At 51.1% G+C, this 18,840-nt stretch overlaps 7 protein-coding genes across 7 annotated transcripts; 1 reads left to right on the forward strand and 6 right to left on the reverse strand.

Moving 5' to 3' along the window:
- Positions 1-592: 592 nt before the first annotated feature.
- On the reverse strand, positions 593-778 carry LDX57_008214 (uncharacterized protein; the record flags this gene model as incomplete). The annotated part of the gene is made up of 1 exon (XM_046089936.1): positions 593-778. The coding sequence occupies one exon, from the start codon at positions 776-778 to the stop codon at positions 593-595; it is 186 nt and encodes a 61-aa protein (XP_045945908.1).
- Positions 779-2,504: 1,726 nt separating this feature from the next.
- LDX57_008215 (uncharacterized protein) lies at positions 2,505-2,693 on the reverse strand (the record flags this gene model as incomplete). The annotated part of the gene is made up of 1 exon (XM_046089937.1): positions 2,505-2,693. One exon carries the CDS (start codon positions 2,691-2,693, stop codon positions 2,505-2,507), a length of 189 nt encoding a protein of 62 aa, XP_045945909.1.
- A 3,501-nt stretch (positions 2,694-6,194) lies between these two features.
- On the reverse strand, positions 6,195-8,371 carry AMO1 (peroxisomal copper amine oxidase; the record flags this gene model as incomplete). Its single annotated transcript, XM_046089938.1, has 3 exons — positions 6,195-6,541; positions 6,603-7,853; positions 7,918-8,371. 3 exons carry the CDS (start codon positions 8,369-8,371, stop codon positions 6,195-6,197), a joined length of 2,052 nt encoding a protein of 683 aa, XP_045945910.1.
- Positions 8,372-8,836: 465 nt separating this feature from the next.
- POP2 (CCR4-NOT core DEDD family RNase subunit POP2) lies at positions 8,837-11,173 on the reverse strand (the record flags this gene model as incomplete). Its single annotated transcript, XM_046089939.1, has 2 exons — positions 8,837-10,549; positions 10,676-11,173. 2 exons carry the CDS (start codon positions 11,171-11,173, stop codon positions 9,557-9,559), a joined length of 1,491 nt encoding a protein of 496 aa, XP_045945911.1. The 3' UTR covers positions 8,837-9,556.
- A 428-nt stretch (positions 11,174-11,601) lies between these two features.
- Positions 11,602-11,911, forward strand: LDX57_008218 (NADH dehydrogenase [ubiquinone] 1 beta subcomplex subunit 3; the record flags this gene model as incomplete). The annotated part of the gene is made up of 2 exons (XM_046089940.1): positions 11,602-11,699; positions 11,755-11,911. 2 exons carry the CDS (start codon positions 11,602-11,604, stop codon positions 11,909-11,911), a joined length of 255 nt encoding a protein of 84 aa, XP_045945912.1.
- Positions 11,912-12,486: 575 nt separating this feature from the next.
- Positions 12,487-14,022, reverse strand: SQT1 (WD40 repeat domain-containing protein; the record flags this gene model as incomplete). Its single annotated transcript, XM_046089941.1, has 1 exon — positions 12,487-14,022. The coding sequence occupies one exon, from the start codon at positions 14,020-14,022 to the stop codon at positions 12,487-12,489; it is 1,536 nt and encodes a 511-aa protein (XP_045945913.1).
- Positions 14,023-14,356: 334 nt separating this feature from the next.
- LDX57_008220 (acyl--CoA ligase) lies at positions 14,357-16,776 on the reverse strand. Its single transcript, XM_046089942.1, has 6 exons — positions 16,319-16,776; positions 15,872-16,252; positions 15,522-15,797; positions 15,306-15,468; positions 14,922-15,244; positions 14,357-14,864 (listed from the first exon to the last, which is right to left on the reverse strand). The coding sequence occupies exons 1-6, from the start codon at positions 16,592-16,594 to the stop codon at positions 14,535-14,537; spliced, it is 1,749 nt and encodes a 582-aa protein (XP_045945914.1). The 5' UTR covers positions 16,595-16,776; the 3' UTR covers positions 14,357-14,534.
- Positions 16,777-18,840: the final 2,064 nt, after the last annotated feature.

Genomic DNA, 18,840 nt, shown 5'->3' on the forward strand with positions numbered 1-18,840 from the left:
CGAAATTGAATTTTGCCACCAAATGGCTGGGCCAGGAAAGATTATCCAAATGCCTTGGCCAGCATACTGAAGTGTTTGTAGACAGGCCAAATTCTGTGATGTATAATGTTGTTATCGTTACATCTTGTTATACGTCACGGGAACTAAGATTGCGATTTGCAGCCAGTTAGGCCATGAAGGCCTCTAGAGCAATTGATAGCTTGTTTCCATAAGCAGGCTATTGCTTCTCGATACCGGCCTAATTGTATTGATTTGAGACCGTAGAGTAAGATGCATGCATGATTGTCGTGATGGACCTGAGAGATGACGCTCGGTAAGAGAAGTAGAAAATCACGGAAAGAAGATGGTTGAGAGGTGAGAGAAACGCGGAAACAGAACAGATTCGAAGTGAAAGAACAGTCAATAGTGTTCCCTTGCCGAATGGGAAACAGAAAACCAACAGTTCTCCTTTCGTTTTGCGAGAGATCGGTCGAATGTCACTGATCTCAACCCGTCCTCATCGCCATTATTCCATTCCAGGTATGTCTTGCGGGTCTGTTGCTGGTACAATATCCACATCTTCTGCCGCAGCTTCTGGCCGACACGGTGGGCTCTACCCCCGGCCTGCCAGACGGTGTTCAGGTTGCGGGTCGCCTCCACTACCACCACTCTGGCGCAGTTGGTGGTGGAGGTTCAGGCCGCAACTTCCCACCTTGAAGGTCGTCACCAGTACCGCCACCCCGGAATCGGCCGTAGTGAAGGCTCTGGCGGCCTCCTCGCGTGCATTCTCGGCAGACATGCATTTGATACATGGGGACGTTGGTTAGATGGCGGGTCCAGGAAGCAAGGAAGACCATCACCTACCACCGTGAAAGCCGTAAAAGTATGGGTGGTATACTTGGATGCCAGTTATGCCGTTTCCTGGGGTCCCGCCTCGTGGGCCTACCCGCCCGAGCTTATCACAATGAAATGCCTTATGGGTAAACCAGTAAAGTATGCGCGTTTGAATATCCTCGTTTAGCCATTTCCTTTCAACATGGGAAAGCAGAGGTTTGAAGATATTGCTGCTGTACTGCATCTTGAATTGGTCTCAAGCATGTGTTTTGGTCTTCATAACAGTCCACCACATTCCGATCATCTAGTCCTCCGTATTACCAACTTCATCTTGTATGGCCTTCATGGATGCTTCATTGTGACTCCTACCACCCAAGGATTCTGGCATGATGCTGATAACTATTTTTCGAAGGAAGGAGCGGGCCTTGATATAGGAAACCCGATGATGATTCTGGGACGATTCATCTCCAGTTTCTCTTGGTCGAGAACGAGCACAGAAATAGCCAGTTCTTCTTGTTCCATCTGGAAAACCGGAAATAGTCTGACGCATAGACTCAATCGACTTGCGCGAGATGATCTTCGATGGAATGATGTGAACCGTCATTGAGTTTGGGTTATGAAACCGAGGCCTTGAGGCGGCTTGGGTCCTGTAATTTTTTGGAGAAAGCCCGTCGACTGCCGGACATCATAAAATACTGAATGGATTTGATACAGCTAAAAGCCAATAGCATCCGATTAGGAGTGAACGGCCCCGTTAACTTCTTCTCGATCGCCTGGCAGGTGGTATGCCATTATCATGATGTATTAGAGTCTACTGTCTAGGAGCCCACGGGCGGAGCCCAAATACTCACAGGCGGGACAGTCTGACGGCCGCGGCGGGCGCGACGGGTCCAGACCTCGTTATTAAGACCAAATGTCGTAGATGACAACCACATCATCCATCTCGTTCAATTCGACCGTGGAGGTAAACGTGAGCCTGGTCGATTGCGTCGAATCATCCGATTATTTGTAAAATACTCCGCTCACCCAACGTCCCGAACCTGCGTCAGGATTCGCATAGATGCATACAATGAAGCACTACTTAGCCGCCCACATACATGGGTTTCACAATCCGAGTATTGGATATGTAGCTGAACCATCACTGAGCCTATGAAATAGCTTCAACATCCGCGATTGGAGTCTGCATAAACGCTGGCCAATGTCTATAGATGTCGAGGCCAGATGTCTTGGTCGAATATGATTGATCTTCCAACAATTCGAAGGTATTTCGCCAGGGAAACGATGACCGGCTGAGTAGGCTTCGCATAAAAGACTGATTATGACTTCAAAGTCCCTGATATGAGCCACTTGTAGATCTACTGCCGTTTGGTGTACTCTGGGGGCAGTTATGTTTTAGGATCATTTTGGCCACCGCTAAAGGCCAGGTAGTAGGGTCCTCTTTCATTCGCAAGTGTTCTTCTCTCCCGCATTCGAATTCACGGTCTTCCTTGTACAACCAGGCCCCAGTACCCAAGAAGCTTTCAATTCGCCCACCAGATTTCTCCCACGACATGCATTTTCCCGATTCTTTTTCCGCGTGGGGTGCGAGAGATACGGAGAGAGCGACTAGCGTTGAAGTCCTCTGGATGGATTTTCCCTTTTTCCCTAACGTCAAGCAATTGATTTCCGATAATTATCGCGACCCATAAGCCTCACAGCTTGGTTTCGGGCGGAGGCAACTCCTTTTCCGTTGTTTCCAACGAGTTCTCGTCGGCGTAAGGCAATTTCTCGTTCTCCATCAGGCGAGCTCCGGCGCACGATTTCTCCAGCTTCTGACGTGTCTTTGCACAAGAGCCTGATTCATAGCGTTTGAAGCCCGGTTTGCGCTGAAAGGTGTGCATTTCAAGTCTTCGAAATGGAGATTGACGCCATTGGCCTGGAGGATGGCGCCGAGGACTTGGCCATTTCTCTCCTGAAATCGGCCTCAGAGGCTGTGCTCATCCCCACACTGGACAATTCCTCCGCCAGATTGGGAGTTCAACAGCTTGGGTGTCCGACGACTCGGTCGTGATCCACCGTTACCTGTCCCGTTGTATGGCGGCAAATCTGAGCGCGCGCCACCATCTGCCCCGGGTCCGCGAATTCACACCAAGGGCTGGAGCGGAATACCGGCGCGAGCACCCAACGGCGCTCACTGGTCGACAAAGGTTGGTCCTCTGCCCATGGAGGCAGTCCCGGGACCGTGACATGGGAGACCCGCGTAGCCCGGCGAAACCAGGCCACAGAGGGTGACTTCCAAACTCCATGGACGGAGTAAGCCTCTATCAGGAAGAAGATCGTCTCACTGATAGATCTGTCTATAACTCCGGCATGCGTTAAGTCCAGTGGGCCAAGAGTTGTCAGTGGCTGTGTTTTGTTACCCGGTTTTCTCATATTCTTTCGGAGTTTGATAACGCGGTTTGTTTTGCGAGAAGTTTATAGATATTTTCAGGTCATGAAATCGTGAGAATTCACCTCAATGAAAACGGTCGTCCAGGTCTATCCGGTCGAACAGGTCCTGACTGAGAAAGAAGGAGAGGACGGGCTCGCGAGTACCGGTGGGAGACAAGACACTGGCATGGTTAAAAATGGAACCCAGAAGTCCAACGATTTCTTGCTGTTCGTTCAAGCTTGTTCATTTCAGACGCAAGACGCTATAAGCGAAATATTTGAGGCGGTAGAAATAGAAGGTCCGAGAATCGGACAAAATGCCATAAATCACGTTATTCTGTTTTTTCTTCTTTTTCCGAAACCAGGCAACGATAGCCATCGCGCCGAATATCTGATCTTTTCCACTAGCGAGGTTGCTGGCCTTCGCCTCGACAACAACGATATTGTTTATAGTATCTTTGGCCTTTTTACACCAGATGGTATAGTCGGTTCGTCCCACAATGCGGTAGTTCTTCACAGTCGCTTCGAGGGAGAACTCGGGTTGCAAGGAAACACTCCTCGTGCGTCACTGCCGGCGGAGCCGGCTGGTCCCAAGCCTCCCGAAGAGTTCCCGAGGGAGCGGCAGCGGCGGGGGGCGGGACGCGAGAGGCATCTCCTCCTCCGCGGAGGGCAAAACAAAGCCGGGAGGGGCGAAGGCGCGGTCAACTCCGACAAAGCGGACGAGGCAGCAGACATTTTTTTTTTGGTACAGGCCCATAAATCCGTCGTTCGCACCTCAAGCACGGGACCCGACCATCGCGGAAGGGGTCCAGTTCTGCCCAGAATGGAAAATAAGGGGACTGTATATCTTGCGTGGCCATGGTAGAGGCAGTTATTGCGCTTCTGCCCAAGTTCCCCCTGAGATGCACACAGCGAACGTCATCGTAGCAGACGAATCGCGGCACGCTCCACACTCCTGACCAACAGGCAGGCGACGACCAGCGCGAGTAATCAGAATTTCCCTGCATCGCAAACTATGAGATGCAGCGCCTAATAGCGAAAGTTGGCTACTAGGGCTTTACCTTGCTTGTGTCTGCGGTGGGACAGCAAAAGCTGGCCCGGATACTGATTCACAGGGCACAATGCGCAGGTATCTCCAGGATGACACACTTGTTCACGGCCTGCTGTAGAGTAGATCCAACATTCCCTATCATGGGTCACGCACCCAGTACACCGTGTGCTTCCCAAAAGTTGTGCACCAAGCTCCGTCTCCATTTTCCAGCCCACGTGTCCGGCATTACTTTTATCAACGGGATTCATAGCGTTCAGTTCGGCATTCGAGTGACTCCACCACTTACCTACAACAGTAGCAGTGTACGAGCCTCTTGACTTTCCCAGATTTGTTCAATTTTATTCCGTCTGTTGTACAGAAGTAGCAGAAGTCTCTCCTTTGGAGATATGTGCACTTCAGGAGAGGACTTGTTCAGAAGAGCGGGTGTAACTGACTGACCAGCTACAGCAGAGTTCTCTTCCTCACGAAAAATGTGTGTAGCTAGCTGCTCTGGCTCATGCGGAAGCGCACGCGTCACTGGGTATGATGATTGGATGCACGGCAGCTCCAGCAACTGTGTTCGGGGACCAGTCTTGGGGAGTGGCAGGTGTAGATAGACGAAGCTTTGACGTAGCCACGATGAATATTCTTCGCTAATGTCACGGTAAGTTATTAGTTCGTTTTTTGTGGTCGGACAAGAAACACGCAATCCTCAATGTCGATATTGCCGTTCAATAGTGGGTTTGTCAAGATTCAATGGACCTCTGCCAACAAAGCCTCGGTACCCTGGAGGCAGCAACTGCGATTTCTGCTGACGCCACGCGCAATCTTTGACAAGACTTCCTGTTTATCTGAAGTTCGAGAAGATGTGTGAAGGTTGCTGATCTCTAGTCGATTGTGGTGCGTATACCATTCATGCAATTGCATTTGGATGGTCAAGAAATACAAGCGATCTGCGTCTCTGGAAGCCCGCTGTAAATGCCAACAGTGGCATGGTCAACTTTACGTAGTTATTGGCTTCGGTTGAAAAATCCTTTTCGAATTCCGCAGTAAAGGACCATCCATTATTGCCGAGGAAGGGTAGACAGAGGCAGAGCTATTGCATTTCTGCCCAATACCGCCCAAAAAACAGCTTGCCCATGCCATACAGCTGCGGGAAAGATTGCATCCATCGTACCTAGTACGAACCACGAGATCGCTATGGCGATCGCGGTGGTGAGCATGCACTGCGAGCCGGATGGTTCGCGCGAGTGTAGAGATGATATCTTTGAACTGACCCGCTTGCACTGAGTAATCCCGCGTTGAATACTATATATATATTAGTTTCTGTTATCATGTAGGAGGTGTTTCTTCTTACAGTAAGATCTGGATTCAACTGTTTATCTGTCATCTTGAATCAACGGCTTTCTATTCTGGGTGAAATGCGCAGGAATGCTCAGATGTGGTATGTAGTGGATAGTAGAAAGCGCAGCATATACATAGCGGCAAGGGAGATGAGTGGTAAATTAGACACTGATAAATCCATACATGAAGGGGAATCGAGAGGCTTTGTCAAGTAAGCGAAAGGCTGATTCCTGATGAGATGATATAGGAGGAAAGAAGAGAAAGATGAAGCAAGGGGGGTAGGAGGGGATTTTATACCCGATGAAAATGGCAACCGCTGTCACTGCTTGTTGGCGCGATCGTGGTGAATCCAGCCATCGGAGATGATATAGCCCGGGGCAGCTATATTCACGGATCGACGGTTAGAGCTTCACTGGGAAGAAGGCGGTGCATGCATCTAGACCGCCTCTAATATAAAGGGAATATCTGTCGAGTGATAATAATACCATAATTTAGATTCATGCTGACATCAAGCCAATGCAAGATAATTCCAAAATATATATACAAGAAGGCCGTAAACCATAAATCAAGATTCATGAAATCACCAAGGAAAGAAGGCTCAAACCTGCACGCTAGACCCATCATTCTTCTTGCACGCACATGCCGCACCACCAGCCGCAATCTGAGACGGAGTTCGAGCAAAGCTAGGAGGAACATCCAAAGCAGGGTTCCGAGTGAAGAAGTTCCTCGGACGAAGGAGCAACGTCATCGGTTCGGCAGGCATAATAGGGAAATCCTCAGGGGACGGGAAATGAGTGAGACCAAAGGTGTGCCACAGCACGACATCGGTATTGTCAATGGAACAGTTGGGCCCGGCTGCTTCGATCCAGGCTGGAATGCCTTGAGACGGCTCGCCCGAGGTTTGTGGAACGTGGCGGCCGGCAGGGTGTATCTGGTCATCGGAATCTGTGGCAGAAAGTTAATAAAGACGTATTCACTGGCTCTGTAGACGGAAAGGAGTACTTACATTTGGTGACGTGAACAGCATGGCGAGCGAAGCCGGCCCGCTTCCAGACCAGGCTGCCTTCTTTGGGAAGCAACGGAGGCACCTCACGGCTGACCAGCTTGTAACTGACAGGCTTCTTGCTGTAAGGGTTCAGTTTGCTGGTATTAGCCATTTCCCAGGTGCGGCCGGTGTTGCCGTCGTAGTCCGACATGGCTTCCAGCGGCGTGTTGTATTTGGTCTTTTTGGCATAGAAAGCATTGCCGTACTTGTTCGTGGCGCTTCCAACCTCTCCATCACCGCGAGCAGCATCCACCTGGAAGACTGTGTTGTTGGGGCCGTCGATATTGGGATCGACTCGCAGGCAGAACAAATGCTGGTGGTTGTGGGCGTTGACCCCGGGGTAGACTTCGGTGCCCCAGCCATGGGTGTCCTCGCCGGGGTTCATGGCATACGTGTTGAGAATACCAGTCAGCTTGATATCCAGCTGGACGGTTCCGTCCTGATGGAAGATCCAGTACACGCAGTACTCGTAGTTAGCGGCAGTGAAGATCTGCGAAATGATCAATTTCCTAGCGCGAGTAACGACCATGGACTCGTCACGGAAATCCGTGTGCTTGTACAGGATGCCATTATCCTCTTCGTGAATACAGATGGCATTCTTCACGATCGTGCTAACGCCTGCGCGGTTGACAAATGCTGCATCCATGTAGTGAATCGCGCCCTTGCAATCGCAGCCCAGAGACAGGCTGTTGGTCATGTACCCACCACCATATTCACCCAGGTCAAAAGCATGCTTTCGCTGGTGGGGATGCTCAGGGTTTCCGTATGGGACCACCATCTCCGCCAGGGAGAGACGGTAAAAGATAGGTCGTACATTTCCCCTATCGTTGAAGGTAATGTTGTTCAGCACGATGCCTTCCCGGTAGTTGAAGCCCACGTGAATGTTCCAGTTTTGCCATTCAATTTCCCGTCCCTTGACCGTGAAGGAGACACCCTCGGGCTGCGTGATGTGAATGGGCTTCAAGTCCGTCCGGAAACCTCCCTCCGCTTCGATTGCAGCAGGGTGGTAGTTATTGGGAGGGGCCTTGCTGAGAGGCCTGCGCACGGGCGGCACATCGATGTGAATGATCTCCTTCGTTTCCGCGTTAAAGATAGGGCAGAAATCCAAAGGATAGGTGTACTGAGAGTCGTCGATATGAGGACGGTAGTACATGAGGGCCTGCTGCAAGCGAACATCGGTACCGAAGCGCTCATCGTAGCCAATCGTCCAGGCTAACGTATCTCATTAGCTTCAAAATCAAGACAATTTCAACCACCAGCAAGACGAAACACTCACGATCACAATACACCTTATCCATATCCTCTTTCGGAATACCAACAATCCCACACTGCTCGATAACCTTGGGGTCCTTCCTCACGATATGCTCCACCTCCTGCAAATCCTCCATGGTAATCAAAGGCTGCACCCCAGGCGTATGCTTCCACTGCACGATCTTCTTCTCATTCAGATTGACAATTCCATCGTACACCTTACCTCCCGGGGCAATGGCAACGATATCAGCAGCTCGGGCAGGACGGGGAGCTTTCTGCGGATCCGCCAACCACGCCATCATCTCCGCCTTGCGCGGCTCGTACAAGGTCACGGCATTGAAGTTGACCTTGCCATGTTCCTCGCGGATCAGAGAAACAGCGGTGTCGATCTCCGCCGTCGACAAGGGATCCAACGGATGAGGCGGTGGCGCGGTGGCGCTGACCTGGAAGGTCAACTGCTGAAGACGGTCGAGGACCATAATGAGGCAACGAGGATATCACGATCAGACAATCTGCGATTCAATTTCACCGTAGCAACACCCCAAAAACCGAAATGCAAGACGTTTATAAAGCCGGGAAGATCGGTAGATTTAGCTTTGAGCGTAAATCACCGTCGAAGGAGATGCAACAGTGACACAGAGGCGAAAAGAACACAACAAGAGCAATTTGTCACACAGATAATTTGCCCTGTCCTGCAGGCGCTAGGCCGGCTTTTAAGCTCTCGCATCGTTGCTGGCAGCGCAAGGAGGGTTGTTGATGCGTCGAACCGATAGCGATAGAGAGTCCGATACTGCCGATAAGAGGCCCGGATTCGCCTGCCTGTTCGGGACTAGCGCCATCGACCGTGACGCTGGCGCCCAATGCGGTATTCGGAACCTCCCTTGCGGGTTGATCGGTGGACGGGGATCGAGTGGCATCGGATATGGCTGCCCTCTTCACTGCTTCTGCACTATTCCGTGAGGGAGGACCGGACGGGGTTGGTCAAGGTTTCGGGTAATACAATCGTGGTTGTCAATCTGCCGGCACAGGGAGCTATGACTGAAGATGTGGTACTTTGGATGCCTGAGGCAGGTGTCTATATTCTTTGAATCCACAGCAGCATCTAATACGTAAAAACCCCCAAGCAGCGTAAGAGATCTTGAATAGAATTGAAAATCATATTCCAGCCATAAATAAACACCGTACACCTCGCGCGAACACCCCCCTCCAAAAATAAATGTGAAGGATCTCAGGCGATGAAAACCCCATGGATGAACTGAGAACGGAAGATAACGTGAAGAAGTTAGGAAGAAATGCTGCAAGAAAGCAAAGGAGAAAACAAGACACCCCAATGGTGCCACATGCTATGTACATCCGTCACATCATACCGAATCCTCATCCCTTGGCCCGACATAGAAAACAAAAAGACCCAGCGCTGGTCTGCAAGAACAAGAAAGAAACAAAACAAAAGGAAGAGAGCAAACATTGCGAACAGCTATACGACAAGCCTGTTCTCCTCGCGGCTGCCTGCTCTTGAGATTTCAAGGAAGCAGGGAGCCTATACAAAATCGAGCATAAACGGAACAAAGGTCGAGCAAAAGCAGAAAAGATGCAGTAAAATGACTCCGCCGAACCAATCTAAACACCCTTTGAGAAACGGAAGAAAGCTTTCGTAAGACCCAAGTTCATGACTTTCCGAGGGCAAACTGTCCGAGTACTCCGCCGACAGCTCCAGGAGTTAGAGTGCCTAAGCCGTGGTGCTGAGGGGTCTGGTTGCCGACCGATTGAGCAGCATTGGGTGTGCTTGGGGTACCCGTGCTAGAATAGATGGTGGCCCCGTTGAGGTTGGGGGTCTGATGAGGATGGATTTGATACGGGCCTGGCATTTGACCGTTCAAACCCCAAATCTGACCGGAGTACTTGGACTTATCGATAGTGCCATTAAAGACAAGCTGTCGCATCTTCCAGTAGATCTCTCCAGTGACGAGGGAGTCTGAACCTGCCTGGTGGGCAATACCGACCCGCTTGACGCCAAGCTCGTCGGCAATGTCTTGAAGGCCTGATTTTTGACCCAGATTGGCCAAAATCTGAGCAGCTGCGGGTGTCAGAGGGGTGTCGTTGACTGCCTGGTTGCGGCCAGCATGTTTCATCAAGTATTTGATATCATATAGCGACGGGAAGAAGATATTGAGGAGCGTGTGGAACTGCTCCTCATTCTCGGGGAGTGACGTGCAAAGCATGATCTTCATCAAGTAGCCAAAGTCGTAGCCGGAGTGGAACGAAACCCAGTGTACGTCATCCAACAAGACGAGACCCGAGCTGATCAAGAGGGCGCCAAAATCGTGCGGGTCGATGCCGTTCTTATCATGCATCGTGAAATCGATGCCGGCTTTAGCGAGCATCGCCGTCGACTCCTGAGCATACATATCATCTTCCAGCGAGAAGCGGAAGTTGAACTGCCAGGTGCAAGGGGCCGGGACGAGGCCATTGCCCATGGGCTGGCCATTTGCATCGGTCGCATTAGGCGGCGGAACCTCGCCTTCTGGCGAGAACAGGGTGATACCGAGCTGGATCATCTTCAGGAGATCGACGTTACACCGGAGGGTTTGGTAGTGGTAGTCGGCTTTGTTCGTAAATGAACCGATAGGGCGTGCAACAATACCGGGGAATTCGGTGTCCTGGGGAAGAAAAAAGCAAGCTTAAGTTAATATTACCTCGATCCGAACAGAAGAACGGCAGCCCAAGCATTTCGAACAGCACTGGATCTGCAAGGCCACTAGACGGTCGGACAGAGATGGTCTTACCATGCTGATATAAGGGTACTTCTCCACCAGTTGTCTTAATATCGCCATTTCCTGTGGTAGGTTGTGTTTCCATACGTCACGTATCCGCGTCTTGACCCCACCTGCTTTCGTCTCGAGTGCCAATCGGCCATCGTGGGCCTGGTGTAATTGTTGTTGTTGCATCTGTGCCCCTCTCGCGAAACCCATCTGAGCCGCATGGCTGGCAAGCCCGGTGCCGCCGCCGTCGGCGCCAAACCCACCGACCGACATGCCGCTGGCGATTCCAGTTCCAGATAGCGTGAACGGGTTGATGTTGGTGTTCGGGTTTCCGGCCGCGAAGCCAGGATGGCCACCGAGAGAGGGAGGCGGGAGAGCCGTATTAGCCGACTGGGCGTGGACCGGGTGATGTTGGGGTTGTTGCTGCTGCTGTTGCTGTTGCTGCTGGAGGTGGGCCTGTTGCAGGTGTGTATAGGGAGCGCTCAGGCCAGTAGGCCCGTATCTGCCGACAGGAGGTGGCATGGTGTGTATGTCAGCGCCGTGTGGAGGTCATGCATCTGAGGATTCCCACGGTGCAAGTAGGAAATTTTAAGGGTGGTAGTGGTTTCGAGGTTCGGTTCTTTTTCCGCGCTGGCCGCTGGGAGCGAGGGGGAGAGAGAGAGGGAGGAGGGAGACGGAGGGTTTCGCTCGGCGGCGCAAAAGAGGCGGACAGCTTGCTTCGAGCACGGCCGTATGCGGTTTAGCGCCGCCAAGCACCACATCTTCGGTCCTGTACAGCTTCAACTTCGCTCGCTCTCTCCCTCCCCTTCCGCCCTGGACTCGCTGTTTTATCCCCCTCGACCACCATTGTTCACTCGGACCTTGCGGACTCGGGTGTCAATTCGCTAAATTATCTCTTCTCATCCTTTTCTCCCTCCCTCTTTCGCCCGTCCTCCGTCTACCCATCCACCATGGCCGTCCAGAACCCCACCGGATTCGACATCAAGGAATTCAAGGCCGCGGCCTCGCCTAAGTCGGTCTACGCCAAGCGAGACCCCTGGGCCCGATAGTACGATTCCCTCCCTCTCTCCGCTTATCTGAGATTTAATACTAACAATGCCCAGTGAGGCCTGGCGCTACACCGGCCCCTTCAGCCGAATCAACCGCTTCAAGCGTCTCTTCCCGGGCTTGGGCATCGCGACCGTTGCGTTCGCCGGCTACTGCACGTACGAGCACTTCTTCCTGAAGGACGACCACCACCACGGCGACGGCCACCACTAAGCGATTCCACCCATCGAATTCGAAGAACGGAGGTCATGGAATAGGATGTCATTGAGAAAATCAATCGGCCAGTCTGATCCCAGGGACATGACGCATAACACCCCGCGGCTTGAATTGATGTATCGGGACATGCAGAAAACGGAAGTCGAGTTGCCTAGGCTGGTTCGATGGACGTTGGTGGCATTCTCCGTGAAGTGGTTGTGTTATTTATGATCGGAAGACTGGGGAGATCTCTGGTCTCTCGCTGAATACATGACGGTCGGGTCTGGTTGTTATGGTCGAAATGAGCCAAGCTCGACAATGGCGCTTGGGTTGTTTGCTTTTGCTGGATGTACATAGTATCTATTTGTTGTTATATTAAAATGCGTTGTCTTGTACTTTCAATAAATACGAATCGTAAATATATCAGGTACCGAACTGCATTCTACGTTGTCACAATAGCAGTCTATTACAGTGGAAATCTGCCATCATTAAGTTCAATCAATTCGTAAATTTGGAATTTTGGGTCTTCGTTTTGTCATGCGCGTCTATGTACTCGTTGAAATGATAAATATACCTATCCAATAGCGATTAAATTATTCCTCGAACACCAAGCTGATGCCGTCATCACCCGCAGTGACAACGCGCTTTCCATCGAGTCCCTGGACAAAGGCCATGATACCTCCCGATTGCTCTCCCTCGTCGTTCTCGGTAAGACCCAAGTGACCCTTCCACTCAGTCAGCAAACCATGTGCTGTGGCCGCCGTTCCACCCCGACCGTCCCAGCGTCGCACGACGCCGTCCATACCGACGGAAGTGAGAAGCCAAGGCCGGCCCTGGTTCGCAGCAGCAGGTGCCGTCGGGCGAGAGATGGAGGTTGCGGAGCGCTTGTGTAGGAATTCCACCTTGACCACGGCACCCTCGTGCGCGTCTCTGATGTGACGACGGAGGGCGAAGCGGTGGGCGGCGTCGAACAGAGCAATCGAGCCGTCGACCGAGCCAGCCGCAAGAAGAGTCAGGGGCGGGGCGGAGAAGGACAGGGTCTCGACGCCGTCGGATTGGGCCTGAAGGGATGCAATAAGGGTGCCTGCAGCAGACGCGCCAGAGGCTGGCTGCACCGAGGGCTTGCCCTTGGCCTTCGACGACGTGTTGCCTCCCGGAGCTGTGAGTCGCGGCAGACCAACCACCTTGATGTTGCCTTCCGCGCCACCAACGGCGGCAATACCACCGCCGGGGGAGATGGCGACCGAGTACAGGCCGCCCTCAACAGCGAAACGCTGGTCCTCGGCAGTCAGTCCGATGATGGCGCTCGTTCCGGGAGAGTAGGAGACACCCGCGGCGGCGGCAGCACCGAAGACATCGTACACGTAGAAGCTTCCGTCCTCGGAGACAGTGGCGAGGAGGTTTCCGTCGGGAGTCCAAGCACCAGCGGTACAGGAACCGGTGTGTTGGAAGAAAGTCTGCAAGATGGAAATGGGCTGCGCGGCATCGTTGTGGTCGATGCGGAGAACCCAGGCACTGCCGTCGTTGGCACCGAGGGCAATCACGTTGCGCTTCTCTTCGTCGCCGTTCTCACACGGGCAAACAGCGACCCAGTTGATCTCTTCCACTTCTTGAGACTCCGCGACAAATCCCCACGACAGCCCGGTCAGCTGGGGAGTAGTGTCGCGCCAAGCCCGCAGTTTACCATCCAGACCAGCCGTGACAACATATTCTCCCTTTGGTTCAGTGAAGGCGACCGCGTTAACGGTGTCTGTATGACCGTCAAGCTTGAGGATGGGCTGCAGAGACTCGCGCTCCTTCTTGGGCTGCGGGTTGGACTCGTAACTCTGAGGGAGGACGGGACGCTCGGTCTGGGGTGTCGAGTCGAGAAGGTAAGCGGTGTCGTCGCCAGAGCCCGTAATGACAATCGAGTTGTGAACAGGGTGCTGAGCAATGCAGAAGACTGAGTCCTGGTGGTGATCGAAATGGGCGACGGAATCGTTCTGGAGAATGATCTCCTGCATCAACTGGTCTTCATCCTCGGGATCAGAGTCCATTGGGTGGTCTTCATCGCGGTTGACGATTTCGTCGGCTTCATCGGCATCGACGAAAGCATCTTCGTGCTCGCGATGAGGGTCTTGCGAGGACATGATGTTGGTAGTGAACCGCTGAGGGATGGTCGGAGGGGTAGGCGGAAAATATAGAATGAGATGATGTAGCACAGCTACTAGGATAAGTGGTAGGTTGGAAGTAGGGTTTGAGCACTTTTGAATCGCCCAAGGATTTCACACGAGAAAATTCTAGCAGCGCCTAGAATGTAAAGCTGCAGAATGGAGTTTTGCTGAGCAAGAATCTCCTCCGATACTTTTTTTCTGGAGGACCCCTCCGCTTAGAAATTCGATTTTCTCCCCGCGCGAAGATCAAACAGTGCAAACAGCGACCGGTCGCAGTCTTGCCTACAGTGCAGCTACAGTGTAGGGATTCTGCATGCAGCTCCTTTGAACTAGAAACAATTCAGTCTATTCTAGTATCTAAACAATCCCTATGTACCTCATAAACACACACTTCATGAAATCAAATCATGTCCATCAAATTTACACGCTGAACAGAAACAAAAATCAATCTCGGGCATCACAATTCCTCCAATGCCATACATCCACATTTACAGCTTGGAACCAGCCTTGCGGCGAGCCTCCTTCTCTTGGTCGCGGAGCAGGCGACGGAGAATCTTACCACTGGGACTCTTGGGAACGACCTCGACGAAGCGAACGCCGCCCTTGAGCCACTTGTGGCGGGCCTTGTGTTCCTCCACAAACTTGATGATAGACTTGGCAGTTGCCTCGTCATCTGCACCAGCGGAGGGCGATTTGGCCACGATAGCCTTGGGGACTTCTCCGGCGGCTTCATCGGGAATGGCAATAACAGCACAGTCGGCGACGGCAGGGTGAGTGAGAAGGTGGGCCTCGAGTTCGGCTGGGGCAACTTGCAATCCCTACAGTTTCCTGGTTAGCCGGTGTGGAACGCGTTGCTTGGTAGACGAAATACATACCTTGACCTTGATGAGCTCCTTGATCCGGTCAACAATGAAGATGTGCTCTTTGCCATTGGGGCTCAGACGGACGACGGCCTCGTCACCCGTGCGCATCCAACCATCCTCAAAGGTTTCCTTGTTCGCCTTTTCGTTGTTGAGATAACCAAGGACGACACTGGGGCTGCGCACTAACAGTTCACCTGGAGTGTCGTAGGCAGTGATCTCCTCGTTCTCGGGAGTCACAATACGCACTTCGGCTCCGGGGATCAAGCTGCCAGAGGAACCCAGGTAGACATCATCTGGGTATGTCGAGCAGACAACGGTTGAGGTTTCGGTGAGACCTTCACATGGAATTAGTATCCATCCAAATTGTTCAAGGTCAGAAGAGCGCAGGAAGCTTACCGTATCCTTGGCGGATGATGACATTGGGATAGACCTTCTGAAAGTCGGCCGCCGTCTCCATTCCTAAAGGTGCTGCTCCGGTGAATAACGAAGTCACCGAGCTCAAATTGCGTTTCAAGCACTCGTCCGGGTTTCGGAGCATAGTGATGATGATTGGCGGGACCTGATAGATTCATTAGCATGACATCCTCATTACACATTAAGTGCATCACGAACCAGCAACAGCACAGAAATCTTGAACTTCTCAATGGCAGCCAGGTACGACTTCAACTCGAACTTGGGCAACACAATAACCTGATCACCTCGGTAGGGAGCCGAGTGACAGATGACTACCAGAGAGTAGATGTGGCTCTGAGGGAGCAGACCCAATGCGACCTCGGTATGTTGGGTCTGACTTCCGGGAGGAGTGAGAGATGCACGGTACTTCTTTTCGGAAGCGGTAATTTGCAAAACGTTTGCGATGACATTGCGATGAGAAATCATTACACCTTTCTGAGGAGAGAATTCGGTCAGCGAGTTTGATTTCCATTTATTTTTGTTTCTTCTTTAATGTGTCGATTACTTACCGGCAAGCCGGATGTTCCGCTGGAGTAGCACAAGAATGCGGTTCGTCGAGCGCCTTCGCCGGCCGACCAGTTGAGTTTCTCCAACTTGGGAAGCGATTTCCCAGCCTCGAGAAATTGCTCCAGAGACTTGTACTCGGCTGGAGCCTTCGCGCCGCCGGTGAGTTGGCTAGGGAGATCGATCAAATAGATGCGGTTTTTGGGGAATCCAGCCAAGGAGGCCGCCTCGAGCGCGGTAGAGAGCAAGGGAAGACATGTGAACAGGGCCTTTGCCTGCGAGTCCAACAATTGATGTTTAAGTTCAGCAGCCGAGTAAGCAGCATTGGCAGGCGACACGATTCCACCCAGCTGATGGGTGGCCCAGCACAAGGGGAGCGTATCGATCTGATCGGCGAAAAAATGAGATTAGCAAACGGCCTGCGTGCTTGAGTATGAAACGGGGTACTGTACGGTGTTCAAACTGAAGATCCCCACGGTCTTGTCCCATTCCGTGCCTTGGTTGGGAGCCCAGCCGAATTCCTTCGCAAGCGCTCGCGACAGATAGTCCACCCGGTCTACCACCTCCAAAGAAGAATACGACTTTCCGGAAAATCCGCAGGTGAAAGGATCCCTCGAATACCCAAGTGGGTTGCGCCCATGCAGGTCCGTGAGCATGAACTCGCTGATCGGGATGTTATCAGGAATTGGGGGCAGATCGCCCGCCCAGCTGGCAGGAGTGAAAACCATGATGTCTGTCGCGTGGTGCTAGTTCCCGACTTCTTGAATCAAAGCCCTAATTGTATTAATGTAATCAGGATACAGAGGACCAGGAGAATGTAAATCGAGGCATGCAAGGGGGAGAGGATGATGCGGAGAATAAATAGGGGAGAGGAAAATTGGGGTCGGAGGAAGGGAATCTTAATTATGTGGCACAGTCAGAACTAAGAAGAAGACCAGTATGGGGACAGTGCGGGGAAAGCTTCCATCATCGCTCGGCATTCGGCATTCCTATAATGATTACAGTTGCGGTTATGCCGAATCCTCGTCGAAGATTCTCTATAGTGAAGGAAATATGTGTACTATTAATGCAATAATATACCCAGTTAAACAGGGATAGTGCATTGACCTTAGTGAATACCTAATTTACGTGAATAATTAGCAGGAAAGGGCCATTGCTGCACCTCTCTGATTTGCCCCTCGGTCAACCGTTAACCGAGGTGATTTTGCATAATGGCAGGTAACGTTCGGCAAGACTTAATAATACATTAATTCTGGCACGAGGCAAAGAACGGTTAAGCGTGCGTCCTGCAGCCGTGCTATCTTCCGTTTGGTTTGTTCTCCGAAAAGTACCCATATTTCTGGTGGCGATCCCTGGCTCCACTGTGCTTGATATGGAGACGAACTGAGACACTAACTTGGGCAAGGGACGAAGAATTTGGGACATTTCTGTACTTGATCGTCATGTAAGTAGGGTCTTGAATTGGCTGTTAGAATACAGTTAAGGCTGTTGGAGCTTGCATATAGACTGGCTATTGCTCCAATGGGGCTTTCTTAGGTGTCAGGACAGAGTTCGCACCATATAGGGATTATGATGTAAATATTCGTACAGGAGTCAACAACTAGGCCTAGACACCTTATGAAACCTATTCTATTATAACTCTGAGCATAATATTCAAGCTTACGTTATTATTTTGCAGGTTTCCGCGGCACAGGCACTCTGAATTCTCAATATCTCGTCGCATCAGGTACTATAGAGCTAGATAGACAAGCAAATCAACCCAACACCCAATTCCCCCCACATTCAGTCAAAGAATGAAGCTGCAGTCCTGAATGCGGAGGAACACATTGTTTACAGTGCAGGTTCTATAAAATTTCGAATTAGCAGCTCTCATAAAACGTCAGGTTATCTGATCCTATAAATTTGCGGGCTTGCGGAACCCAATTCTCTTTCAAAAGCTTCGAGAAACTTCAAACATAATAGCCATTGAAAAAGCTGCGTTCTCCTTAGAAAGATACTAAGCATCCAAAAACTTGTCATGCCAGAAATATATTGGAGGAAACATTATGGATATCCATAAGTATACTTTTTTTACTCGCTTCGATTACTTGGACGTTAGGAGGTGATAAAAAAGATAATCTTATAACAGAAAGAGGCATGGATTCAATATGATTCAATTTTTGAGCGACTCAGATGATTATTATCAAATTTTCTTCATTCTCGAACTATCTTCGGCCAGAGGTGTACATAGATTGGACTGCTGTCTTTCGGTTGCTGGTCTCTGCCGGTCCCAATGTAGTTGTGGCCGCGGAACTGACTAAGCAATTACTTCATCACCTTGCTTAACCGATTAAGCAATCGATCAATATTGATCGTACGATTATAGAGCTTGAATCGTATGATCAAGCTCTTTTATTGCATATCTGAAGCCCCTGAAATTGCATAAATATGGCTTCTTTTTGCAGTAGATTAGAATGAATCAAGACCTTCAATCGTTTCATATGATCATATAAGCTCGGCGTATTAATCAGCTCTTTGCCAAGACCATTTCTGCCACAGTTATGAGCCCGGTTCCGCTCTAGAGGACATACATACCGCTTTAATCAATTATTGAAGCTATACAAGCTCCCCGCTCCGAGCAAAACACAAAAACGGCACCCCAACGGGATCCTGCAAAAGGAAGCGATTCAGGAAAGCTGACCCGCTGCTGAAGCCAATATGACCTCCTCATTCGATTCAGAGATCGCCACGAAGGTTAAAATCATCTTGAAGAGCCAAGATGATTGGCGTAATTGGATCCTCAACATCAAAGAATATGCCGAACGGCTAGATGTATGGGATCACTTCAATCCAGAAGACTCTCCACAACGCCCTGGAGCCCCCGTGAAGCCAATGAGGCCCGCAGAACTCACGGAAACCAACTTCCGCGCACACCAACTCGATCTTCAAGATTATAAGGATACTCGAAATAATATTGCGAAGGTGGAGGAGGCAA

The sequence above is a fragment of the Aspergillus melleus genome, assembly GCF_016097325.1.
Source record: "Aspergillus melleus strain CBS 546.65 chromosome Unknown contig4, whole genome shotgun sequence".
Lineage (NCBI taxonomy): Eukaryota > Fungi > Ascomycota > Eurotiomycetes > Eurotiales > Aspergillaceae > Aspergillus > Aspergillus melleus.